At 40.2% G+C, this 13,052-nt stretch overlaps 1 protein-coding gene across 1 annotated transcript in view; it reads left to right on the top strand.

The window, feature by feature from the left end:
- Positions 1-3,009: 3,009 nt before the first annotated feature.
- The window catches only part of dgkzb (diacylglycerol kinase, zeta b), a 72,464-nt gene continuing 62,421 nt past the window's right edge, over positions 3,010-13,052 (top strand). The window contains exon 1 of the mRNA XM_032581258.1: positions 3,010-3,720. Within this exon, the coding sequence (XP_032437149.1) occupies positions 3,563-3,720 (158 nt within the window). The 5' untranslated portion in view covers positions 3,010-3,562. The remainder of the gene's footprint in view (positions 3,721-13,052) is intronic.

The following is a 13,052-nucleotide window of genomic DNA, read 5'->3' as shown; positions in this document are numbered from 1 at the left end:
AGGACGAGCCCCGCGTCTAAACAAACCCGGATCGGAGTTGATCCGCGTCCTGACGCGACCCCATCGGCTCACCTTTCAGGCTCCGCGCCCGACTGGAGTTTCTGGTCCTGCTGGGTGAAAGACGAGATGAGGAATTTCTTTGGCTGCTTTTCACAGAGACGCGTCATGTCTGACTCAAACCGATGGAAGCCGAACATCAACAAACACATCTTTACTTTCGTTTGCTATTAATAAAATGCCGGGGGGGATTATTTACATGAAAGAAAAACTAACCCTACTCTGCTTCCGCGGAACCAGAACCACATATGAGAAGCAGCCATCAAAAACAAAAAGCAAAAAACCCGATCTAGGTCAGTTTTTATGCTGCATTTATTGCTATAAATTTCTTACTGTGATAAGATTTTGATTAATCGCTGTCACAATAAATTCCAAGTAATGATGTTTAAAAACCCTAAAACTGTCCATATTGTTGGGATTGTTATATTTACTATTTTATTCTACTGTTTTTTCAATAAAGTTTTGCATTTATTGACTAAATTTGTACAATTAAGTCATTTAAACCTTGTTTATATAACCTTTGCTTGTTTTTAAGACAAATTGACCTTTTGATTAATTCTGGTACATTTACAAAAATGTTAATGTGCATTGTTCCTACCAAATAAATTAAATCATTATATATCAATAAATCAGAAAATATGATTATATCCAGTTACTGTGTGCAGTTCAGTGATACAAATCATATTTTTTTATTTCTCACCGATGTCCTAAAGAAGCGTTACAAATGTTTTTCAACAACAGTATTTATATTTGTGGGGATATGATTGGTGTATTAGCTTTACAGTTAGCTAAAAAACAAGCAATAGTTATTATTGTCACTTTTATTGTTATGACAGTAACTCCATGTAATATTGTGATAAAACTTTAAGTCTATATCGCCCACCTCAAGTTGATTTAACTGTGGTTTAAGTCATTTTTAGTAGGAATAAATGTGAGGTTGCACTGCAAAAACACAACATTTTACCAAGTATTTTGATCCAGTTTAACTGAAATAAGACAAAAATACCTTACAAGTAACTTTTCAGCAATATACAGGAATTTGTTTAAAACAATTCCTTAATATTTTTTGAAAAAACGTTTTCTGTTTTCAGATTATTTCCCTCATAAAAAGACATTTGCTGAAAAGTTACTTATATGTTAGTTTTGTCTTATTTAAAGTGTGCTAACATATTTACACTAGAGATCTGACAAAAAAAACTTTGTGTGTTCTAATTCTCTATAAACTGCATTTTATATAAGAACATTTTAAAGTTCAATTTTCTTTGTTTTTGTTGTTTTAGTTACATGAAATATTCAGATTTGCTAAAATAAATATTAAATATCTTTATGATTAGTTGTCCATCCATCCATTTTCTTACACCCTTGTCCCTAAACGGGTCGGGAGGTGACTTTCTCCAGCTGGCGTTCTGGGCCAGAGGCGGGTCACCCTGGGCAGGTCGCCAGTCTGTAGCAGGGCAGATTTACTGTCCTAACTTTTTAAAATGAATAAATGTGAGTTTGGTGTCTGCGATCACGCCTCCTTCGGTTCTGAGCACGTTTCATCGGCTCATTATGCGTAATGTAATAAGTGAGGATCAAACAGTAGTTTATGATGGTACTGTGTTACAGGGATCGGTAATGGGATTACTTGCAGAGTGTGTGTGTGTGCTGTCGGAGCTGCAGGACAGATATCTGTCCCCGCCCAGCTGCAGACGCTCCGCATGATGTGATTATGTGGGACGAACCGGGCCCCAAACAGGCTTCACGTCCCACTCGTTTGATCCACCAGATCCACTCTGACAGCAGGTCACCGTAGCACCATGCCGCAGCGTTCCCTGTGCTCTGATCCATGACAAGTTTTTGAGTTTTCAGAGTGTTGATTGTAGTAGACTCGGTTCGAACGCTGCATTTGCGGTTATCCCTGTAATCAACGACTTGTTCTTGCTGGATGATTAAAATAAAATAATAAAAAAACAAAACAAAATCTTCCTACTACTTCCTGTCAACTTCTTCAGCGTTTTCACCAGTAGTAACATCTCGCTGTTCATCATGTGACTAATGTTTCCATTGGCTCAAAAACCAACTCATCCTAGTGCACAAAACTTTAAGTAAAATTATTTTTGTCATTTTAATTTGTGCAATTTTATGGTTAATGGAAATCACAGCTAGAGGCCATTAGAGCCATTCGTCGCTGTCATTTGTCGCTCTCTCTGTGTTGCGGCCCTTATATGTGATGCATGGGGGCGCCAGGCTGCAGCGGGCGCCACAAGTCTGCGTGTTGTGTTTGACAGCTGTTTGTGCAATGAAAATGTGTCTGCATATTAGCTGTCCCTCTCTGAACTGAAGCAGATACAGTTGGAGGATTTGGAAATGTTTTCTCTTTGTTGTTGTTTGTTTTTTTTATTTTTATGATTTCTAGCATTGTGTGCTCCGCAGCGCACGTGGAAGATCTTTTTTTTTTTTTTTTCAAGGTAACCGTCCTCCTGCCCGCTGCACCTCCGTTTTAATTGGCTGTCAAAAATAACCTGCCTCATCTCACGGTGCGGTTCCTCCTTAGAGCGGGAACCCGGGGGATGAAGCCGCCACGTGCATGCGGTGAAGTAGCGTGCGTGGGTCTCGGTGCGGCCGCGCGACCTCAGCTTCACTGCAGTGTGGGATGTTTTTACCATCTTTATGTAAAACGTATGTGGGAGGGCAAACCGAGCCGAGCTGCAGAGGTGCGATCCAAGTGAAGAGGAGCAAACTCATGCGGTGAAGAGGAGCAGCATGATTAATTTCACCTGAAACCTCCGATTTTAGTAAACACAAAGAAAACGAAATATGAGTCTCCTGGAAAAAAAAATGAGTTCACTACTTTCCTCCTCTCGTTTCCTTTCTTCTTAGGTCTCCTTTCTGCACCTGCAGGGCGACTCGGGCGCCGGCAGGTGGCAGCAGAGCTCCCCTCTCTGTAACCAGCCAATCGGAAGCCGAGAAGCGGGACTGTGGGCGGAGACAGGGAGGAAAAGGAGAGGGAGAGACAGAGAGCTGAGATAAAAAGTCAAGAGAAAAGAGTGAAGCACAACAGCAGAGACGCTGGACTCGGCCAAACTGTGAAGAGGAGCAGCAACAGGTCGACCCGAGAGGAGGAAGAGGAGCCGGGAGGAAGAGGAGCCCCGAGTTTTTCCCTCTTCATTTGTTTGGAAACTTCCTGGATATGCAGCTGTGTTCAGAGAGCATGCAGAGGAGAGAGGCTTCCTCAGGCTGGGAGGGTTAGTTAGGACCAGGAAGGAAGTAAGGAGGTGAGCGTAGAAACCAACACCCCCCATTTTACCCCAACTACCTCCACCTCCTCAACAACAACAAGAAAAAACAACTGAGAGTTTCAGCTTCCTGCTGTGAAGTGAAGCTTGGCACGCGGAAGATCTGAAGCTGCACTTCCTGTGTCTGAGAGCTGTCAGTGGAAAGTTGAGCAGCTGTCAGCATGGCTGCGTGCAGCCCGCAGCAGCTGACCCCGGACCAGCCCAGCCTGTGAGCGGAGCAGGGGGATATGGATCAGCAGGAGGAGCAGCAGGAGGAGCAGGAGGAGCAGCCCGTCACCTCCCCATCGTCCTCCTCAGCCTCCAACGCAGAGCTGCCCTCCGAGGCCCCGGCGCCCAGCTGCCAGCAAAACAGCAGGACCTTCGGCTTCAGGATCTTCTGCAGGAAGTGAGTTGCTCCTCTTCTGCTCCTTTTTGATGCGTTTCCGCCGAAAAGCGGGTTTGCAACAGACGCACACATGGCTGAGTGAAACCCACAGGGCTAGAGAGCGTAAACTGGACAGATCTGAGCAGGAATTAGACGTTTTTATCAGAAAATGTAAAGAGAACAGCTGCAAACATAGAAGATTATCATAAATGCTACCAGAACACTGCAAAACACATTTTAGCAAGTATTTTTGGTTCAAATATCTTAGTACACTTGATTTAATGTAAAACTAACTTTCACCAAGCTGTAGGAGTTTGTTTTAAGTCAATAATTCCTTATGTTGATATAAAGTTCTAATTTCAGTGGCAGATCATTTCACTTATAACATGGGAACACACAATAAGTAGCATTACAACTATGGGTGCACCAATTCATCGGCCAGCCGATTTCCTTAATTTTGGAGATCGGTAATCGGCCGATTTTTACATGCGAAGCCGATCTTCTCTACCTCAGCAAAGGTCTAAAAATCAACCTCTGTCCTCTTCTGCTCTCCAGTGAGATAAGTTTGACTGACAGACCAGCCCACCCGGTCATGTCTGCACGTATACGGTTAACAATAGTCACCCCACTGTTACCAGTTCAACTACTGTCTTGCTATATTGAGCGACATTTCAGATAAAAAAAAAAAAAATGGTATCGGCAAAAAACAGAATCGGCAGAACGGCTTTTTTAAAGATCAGTTAGTGATCGGCCAGAAGACTGCACCCGGTAATTACAACAAATTATTTAACTTATTACATGAGAACACACAAGGAGCATTGCAACAAATACACCCAGGTTGACTGAACCTGTCGACCTGGGTGATCTGAGCAGGAATCAGACATTTCTTTCAGAAAATAAAAAGAGAACAGCTGCAAAAACGCAACATTTTAGCAAGTATTTTTGTCTAGTTTTTAGTGCAGATATCGTAGTAGTCTTGAAATAAGGCAAAACTAATTTAAAAGTAACTTTTCAGCAAGATATAGGAGCTTCTTAACTAATTCCGAAAAATTGACAGTGTACTAGCTGCACGAGATTATTTCACTTGTAAGAAGGGAAAGTTTATTGTTCTAAGTGAAATAATCTGCCAGTTGAGCTAGTTTTTTTTTTTCATTTATATTAACTTAAGGAATTATTGACTTAAAACAAGCGCCTATGCTGAAAAGTTACTTGTATGTCAGTTGTTAAACTGCACTGGGTAAAAATTGATTGAAAAAAATGATTCATTCAGTTTGAATTAGAAAAGAACATTTTCTGAACCCGTTCAGTCCTGGAGCGTGAGCAGAAATGTGCTCCAAAAAACCAGCAGATGGTAGAAAACGCAATATAAACATATTTTTAATGACTGAAAACTTATTACAGACAAAATCAGGTCCAGAAAACAATTAAAGATAACTGACAAATAGTAGAAATGGTAATTGAAATGGGTTTAATCCGTAGAAATTTTTATTTAGACTAAATAACCGGAAATAAAACCTGAAGGGAGGAAGAAACACAATTCATATGATCCCAAAGGGAAATTAAATGTTGTTGTAACTCACATTAATTAAAATTCTTCAAATACTTATTGTACATGGTGATGGCTGTTGGCAGGAAAGATCTGCTGTAGCAGTCTGTATTACAGTGAATCTGAAGAAGCCTCTGACCGAAGACGCCGTTTTGAAATGAATAAATGATCAATTTGCTCATAAAGCTGAGAGATCCGTGTTTCTGCAGAATGTCCATGTGATTTCGTTTAATATTTTCTAAATGTGAAAGAAGAATAAAGCTGAGCCACCGTGGGAACAAAAGTGTAAAGTGTTTTCCTCCCTACCTTTAAGGTCTAAGGAAGATATTTAGTAATGAACGTAAAACCGTGATCACAGCAGAAGATGTTAAATAACCTGCAAGTCCTGTTTTGATTTGCATCCAGCTGTGATGATGCAGCATGTTGGTGCAGCAGCAGCAACATGTTTCTGACGGTTTCACGTCTGGAGGAAGAGCAGCAGTTTAGCCTGAAACAGAAAGTTTTCATGACTACCCAGGAATTTCTCCTCTGTCGAGACGAACATTCAGAAAAGACGACACAGTGCTGAAATAATTAGTTTTTATTTCAACTCTGCCACTAACTGAGGGCTGAAAATTTAGGCCAGTTTATTGTTTTATGATGCAGGAATCTGCAGGTAACGCTGATGGGAAGTTTTAGCTTTCAGACTATTTGCTTAACTTTAAATATAAAAAAAAAATCCAAAAACGATTTTCACAATTAGCTTTATTTGCCAAGTTTGTGGACAGAAACAGAATTTGACTTATAGACGTACAGATATTAAGTGAACACAAACAATATGCTTTTATAAATTTGCCATCGAGGAAAATCGAGTGTAATAAGTTACAAGTAACTTTTAGGCACAATAATATTAATATTGATCAAAAAGTAACAGTTCCACTGACAGATATATCACTTAAAACATTCAAAAATGTCTTGTTATAAGTACAATTATCTGCTAGTAGAACTCATATGTTTTTGAAATCAGAAATAAGGAATTAATGATCTAAAACAAGCACCTTAATCTTGCTAAATAGTTACTTGTGAGTTAATTGTGTCTTATTTTAAGTGTATTAAGATATTTTCCAATAGAAACTAGACCAAAAGTACTTTGTGAGGTTTTGTGTTTTTGCAGTGTGCAGCTGACAGGTTTATTTTACTGCAGATAAAAAGAAACTCAACATATTGCATAGTTGTTGCTGTTTTGTGGAATTTGATTGGTTCTTTGATCCGCCGGTCATCAGTAATGTCAGATTTCCCAGAAAACCTGAAATTTGGTTCTGTGTGTTTCAGCTCTGGATAAATACGAAAACCTGATACAGAAAATAATTCTTCTGTGTTCAAGATTTTAAAAGATGAATTCCTCTTAGAAATTATTGATGCTTTTTTTTCTCCATGTTTACTTTGTAGTCGAACTACATTTATATTAGAGTTGCACAATATTTCGGCATTAAACATAACAGTATTGGTGGTGGCCATGTTTTTATTCATAAACTGGGCCTGATGTCGGGGCAGTAGCCCAGGGCTCCAATCTGTAGGGGGCGTTCAGGTGTCTTTTTAAATAATGTTGGAACCTCTGTTTTACACTAGCGACACTTGATTAACCAATAACTAATCATTGATGATGTCACATTCAACAAATACTAGCCATTTCAAAATAAATGAACTAACAAGATAAGTGCAGTAACACTGCATTTTATTAAAAGTTATGTGGTTTTCTGCCACACAGTGACAACTATTTTGAAAGAATTTCCATATGAAACCTTCCTAAAAAGCCCAGCCATTGTTGTGAAAAACAGTAAAAATTTTAACAACCCACCAAAGTTGTTTTTTTACAGCCAAACAAGCTTAAAAGCTGAGCAGAAACCGGCCTCGTCTGGCAACATTGCCGAATATGTTGGTGGGGGGAGCTTGAAACTGCTGCTGCATGTAGGCCGTTGCTAGGTAACCAAAAAGAGTGAGAGAGTTGCTAGGTAACCAAAGAGTGAGAGAGTCAGTTGATTCCACCAACATTTTTTAGCTAGCTGTGAGAGGTTGAGCTGCTAAAGCGTTTCATCTGCCTACATCCCCCAGAATGCTTTGCTGTTCTGGATCGGAATTCAGTGAAATTATCAACATTTTATCAGACATATTATATTGAGTTATTATTTTATCTATTGGATTTTGCGTTATTTCTTTGATGGAACGACATGAAGCCCATTTATAGCTGAGACCGGATGTTTAGATGGGAATGAATCTGAATTTAGTTTCATTTGACGTTTCAGCGCTCTTTGTGAATTACCATACGACTCCTCCGCTCTCTATTATTGTTTAAGTAAATGTTTTGTCACCAGTTTAGTTTCTATGAATCTGTTTCCCATCAGATCGGTTCGCATTACAAAACATTTTTCAGTTTCCTTGTGCCTTCGCTGTTTTCTGCTGTTTTAAGCCTCGATTCGGAAACTTTTCATCATCTTTTGCCATTTTGTGTAATTAAATGCCGATTCAGATGCTCCAAAACAACGTGCTTGACGTTTTAATTTACTGGAAACTTTTGAGTCGGAGGTTTACATGCGAAAAATCCAGCAGAGGCGATCATTTTCAGATCAACTCTGAATATTTACAGCTCGAAAGATGTTTTCCTGATGATGATGCTTCTACTCCACTCATTTCTAAAATGAATCAGAAGGAGATTTAAGGAGCCTCTATGAATTAGAAAACAGTGAAATTAGTTTGTGACAGTCGGCGGACGCCTCTGCATGCACAGGAAGAGAGAAACGATCCTGCTGTGGTTTTCATCTTCATCCAGATGTTTCCAGCTGGCGTTAAGCGCTGAAGCGAGTCAGAGTTTCAGTGAAAACGGTTACAGATATGATCTGATCTTGGGGGTGTTTTTTAATTGTTTTATTTTGCCACAGAAACTATAAAAAGATTGTAAATGCTGTTTAGACCAGATCTGGAAACCTGCTGCCCTAAAAAAGACAAATGCTTCAGTTTCTTGACCTTTTTTTTCCCTTTTCCACATAGAGTTGTTGTTGCTTTTTACTTTAACCTGAAACAAATTCAATAAAAACCGAAAAGAACCAAAACGTATCAGACACTTTGTCTTTCTGACTGATATTTATAGTAGGACTGGGTAATAAATCAATTATCAATCAAATATTTGGTTTTTGAAGACTTTTTGGGAAATCTGTTTTTTTTTTCTGCTATTCTTCAGAATGATGTCAGCGCGTCCAGGGCGGCCATTTTGTTTTACAAGCGTGTTTTATAGTATTTATGATAGGTTTATTTTGTCACAACCTGCAAAGAACCAGCCAGAGACAGAGATTAGGTTTCTTTTGATTTCTTTTCTGCAGAATAGGAGAATTGAGAACAGACGCGACGAATCGCTGTCAAACACTGTCCGGACTCAATTCTACCAGTTCTTTCTTTGCATTTCTCTTTATTGTATAGAAAAAGGAGGTTGGGCTTCTCTTCACACAGTCACACAGAGAATTGACCAACCGTCTTTACATTCTGGAACCTCTCATGGACATGCCCTTATAAGGGCATGTGGCTGACCACAACTAATCAGTTACATATGGAACTAATAACACATGAATGTTTTAACGTTTTTAGCTTCTAAGCAAACATCCTAAACAAAGTTAATAACATACTACAAAAGAAAGAGAAGTTAAGTAAATATAAAAAGAAGAATAATATGAGAGTAATAATATAAAAGAATAATATGAAAAGAATAATATGAAAACATAACTTGTAAAATAAACTCATGAGTAAATGAACAGGAGGATAACTTTCCTAACATTTCCCACCTGTTTTTCATATTAAGCATGAAAAGTCTAACACAGACATCAGGAATACATCACTTGCTGGCACATTTTCAATGCATCCATCATAACGTTAGACATCAGGGTGCCCCTCAGTGATAGAGGCAACAAGTTGATATTGATATAGAACATGTCCAACAGTTTTGGCTATCAGAGATTTTAGACATGGGATTATGCAGGCAGTAAAAATACAAAACAAGAAAAGAATAATAAGAAGAGGCATCATTAATTTCAACAGCAGGTGCCACCATGGTCCAGATATGAACCAAGAAAGGAAATCTCCTTGTGAGGGAACAGCATCCTGTAACATGGCTTGTTGCAGATTCTTTAAGGCAGACATGGCTTCAGCAATATGAGTTTCATTAGCATCAGAAATATAAGTACAACAAGATGTTCCTATCATTACACACACACCACCCTGACTAGCTGTAAGTATGTCTAACACCATCCTGTTTTGGAGAACCATCAGTCGCATTTCACTAAGTTGTTGATTCTGTCCTCTCTCAATGTCCATGGTAATATTTACCAGGGTCTTCATTCTGTAATCCAAAGTTTCAATCATCAGCATAGATTTTGCTACTCCAACCCATGGAAAAATTGACAGTCCCCATTTCCCAGCAGTACTCCAATGTTTGTGTTCTTTGGGAACATTTGAACCCCAGATAGGATCATGTGGCTGGAAAACAATTTCTGAATTTCTCCGCCGTCGCAGGTGATGAGAGTGTACTGCTGCAGTAGATACAATGATGGTATGATCAGAAACAAACACAGGAGCACAAGTACCTGACCAGTTCATGGGTAGCGATGCATAGATATTACTTCCTCCACACAGAAACCAACCACCCTCAGTGGGATAATTTCCTCGAGGTGTCCACATGGGACATGGAATAAGAGTCCCATCAGCACTTGGACAAACGGAGCTAGGAAATAAATCAGTGATATTTTGCTGGCATCCAGGTACATGGCCTACCCGAACAGTCCAGTTTCCTGGTGGAGAATGGATACAGACCGGATGTTTTGTCCCTGACATCGTGACAGCTTTCATCCGTGATGGGTATCCAGTAACATTACTGTAGGTGAAGATGGGCGTCACGCCAGTGCACACTCTTTTCATCAGGATGTCACCATCTGAAGTGTTGACTGGAGTCGCTGGCATGAAACGTAAAGCACAAGAGGCAAAACAGACAGCTTGGGACCTGTTCATGGGACTGACATACAGAGTAGGTTTTCTGGTAGACTTTGGCATCACCGAGCAGACGTAGCAGTTGGTCATGTTCCGTTCTTTGGCCAACATCTCCACATAAGTCTGCCATATGTTGTCATGGTGATGGTCTGGAAGGTGTCCTAGCCAGATCTTCATAGCAGTGGTATGGACAAATCTTCTCCCCAGATGGATTAGTGAGGTTGGACTGAAAAAACAGGACACGCACACAGCAGCCACAGCACAAAAGAGGCCCCATCTCCATGAGGACCCCATCTTTGCTCAGTTACAGAGATGTTAGAGTTTACCTAGGACTCTATGGAACAGGGATGTGATGAGTTCTTCTGCTGACGTTGAGATGTGTGACCCTATATAGCCACACCCCTTTGTAGTCAGAACTTCCCCACTGCCCCCACCTAGGTCTCCAACACTCTCTGCAACTTACAGTGGCTGAGGTGAATCCAGGATGGTCTCTCAGCGATCTTTACTGCAGTGGGAGTGGTCAAAAGCACTTGAAACGGTCCCTCCCACCGTGGGCAGGCCCAGTTCTGTCTCTTAATGGCCTTGATGAAAACCCAATCGCCTGGTTTCACCACCTGGAGGTCCTGTGAAGACAAAGGTTCTTCTGGCAGTGAATTTGCATTTGACACTTCTTTAGACTGTAACATTTCCTTCATGTAATCAGCTAAAGTTTTTTCACTGTCATCTGGTGGTGGTGTGGTGTCTTTAAATAAAGGAAGCTTAAAAGCTCTGCCGTGTACTATTTCAAAAGGAGTTAAACCATTCTCAGTGGGCACAATTCTCATGTACATTTTCACTAAATCCAGACACTCTGGCCATGGCCTTTTAGTGTCTTCCATACATTTTTTAAGTCTGGATTTAACAGTAGAATTTGCTCTTTCAATTAACCCAGCGCTTTGGGGATGGTATGAACAGTGATTTTTTAATGTTATCTGCAATCTGTCTGCCATTAACCGAATGACTTGATTCACAAAATGTGGACCATTGTCACTGTAGATTTTCTGTGGGATGCCATGAGTTGGAATGATAGTTCTGCATATTGCTTTAGCTACAGTTAGGGCATCCGCATGTTTTGATGGGACAATTTCAACCCATTTAGAAAAAGCATCAATCATCACTAAGCAAAATTTATAGGGACCACTTTGAGAAAGTTCAATGAAATCCATATGCATAGTCTCAAATGGGTATTGTGGCTTAGGAAATTGACCCCTCTTTGGTCGAACATTTCCTTGTGGATTATGTCTTACACAGATTGTACATGCTCTACAGAAAGTTTTAGCATATACATTAAACCCAAACACTGAAAAATGCTGCTGAATTATGTGAACCATCCCACCTGTGGACACATGGCAACAACTATGAGTCAGAATTGCTGCAGCATTAAAAAGACTTTTAGGAAGAATAGGTTTATTGTTAAGCATATAAAGGCCTGTTGTGTTCTTAACAGCACCCTTACTGAACCATGAGCGTTGTTCAGCACGGTGAGCAGCTTGTTGGTGTGACAGGAGAATTTCTAGATCAATAAGAAGTTCCTGTGATGTCGCATGATATATCTCTGACACACCAAAAGCGCCTGTAGCAGCTAGCTTAGCCGTGTTATCTGCATAACGATTACCAGTAGACACAAAATCAGTCCCTTTAGTGTGAGCAACACATTTGAGAAGGGCCAACTTAGATGGTAAAAGTATGGCCTGAAGCAGCGATAACAGAAGCTTAGCATGTGTAACAGATTTGCCAGTACTAGTAGTCATACCCCTGCGTTCCCATTGTTTAGCAAAAAAGAAAACTGTAGAAAATGCATATTGACTATCAGTATAAATAGTGACATCTTGACCTTTAGCCAACTCGCAAGCCCTGGTCAAAGCAACTAGTTCAGCAGCCTGGGCTGAATGATGAGCTTTGATCTGTTTGGCTTCAACTACTTCACCAGCAGAGGTCACCACTGCGTAACCTGTTTGAGTCTCCCCTTTGTAATTTTTGGAACAAGATCCATCCACAAACCATACATTGCCAGTTTTTAATGGCACATCAGACAAATCTGGACGAGGTAATTGTAATTTTTCAGTTTCAAACACACAGTCATGTGGAACACCATCTGTAGCAGTTGGAACAAGAGTAGCAGGATTAAGAACAGTACATCTCTGAATTGTTAAATGAGGCTGAGAAAGCAAAAGTGCTGTGTAGGAGAGCTGTCGAGCAGGTGACAGAAAAGACATTTTTGCCTGCAACAACAGCACATCTACAGCATGAGGAACTAATAAATTTAGTGGGTGATATAAGACCACTTCTGCTGAACTTTCTACCGCTAGAGCAGCTGAGCATACAGCTTGTAGACATAAAGGAAGTGCAGATGCGACTGAGTCTAGCCGTTTGGAATAATATGCGATAGGTTTTAATTTTCCTCCATGAGACTGTAACAGGACTGAACACATAAACCCATTTTTACAATCAACAGTTTGAACGAATGGCTTCCTGTAATCAGGTAGCGCAAGAACTGTGGATGAGATAAGCTCTGTTTTCAAATCTGTGAACTGTTTTTCAGCTTCAGGTGTCCATGTTATCACCTCAGACATGGCCATAGGAGTCTCATAAATGAGATTAAGTAGCAGTTGTGTTTTTTCTGCAAACTGTGGGATCCAGGCTCTGCAATAATTACAGAGGCCTAGAAAAGCCATCATCTGTTTTTTTGTTACAGGTTTTGGAGCATTCGCTATTGCAGATTTACGCTCATCATGTATTTCCTTCCCATTTTCAGAAATCT

This window comes from Xiphophorus hellerii, chromosome 2 (genome assembly GCF_003331165.1).
Source record: "Xiphophorus hellerii strain 12219 chromosome 2, Xiphophorus_hellerii-4.1, whole genome shotgun sequence".
In the NCBI taxonomy this organism is placed as follows: Eukaryota; Metazoa; Chordata; class Actinopteri; order Cyprinodontiformes; family Poeciliidae; genus Xiphophorus; species Xiphophorus hellerii.
Note: the sequence above shows the minus strand (reverse complement) of the source record. Positions and strands in the feature narration are given on the sequence as shown.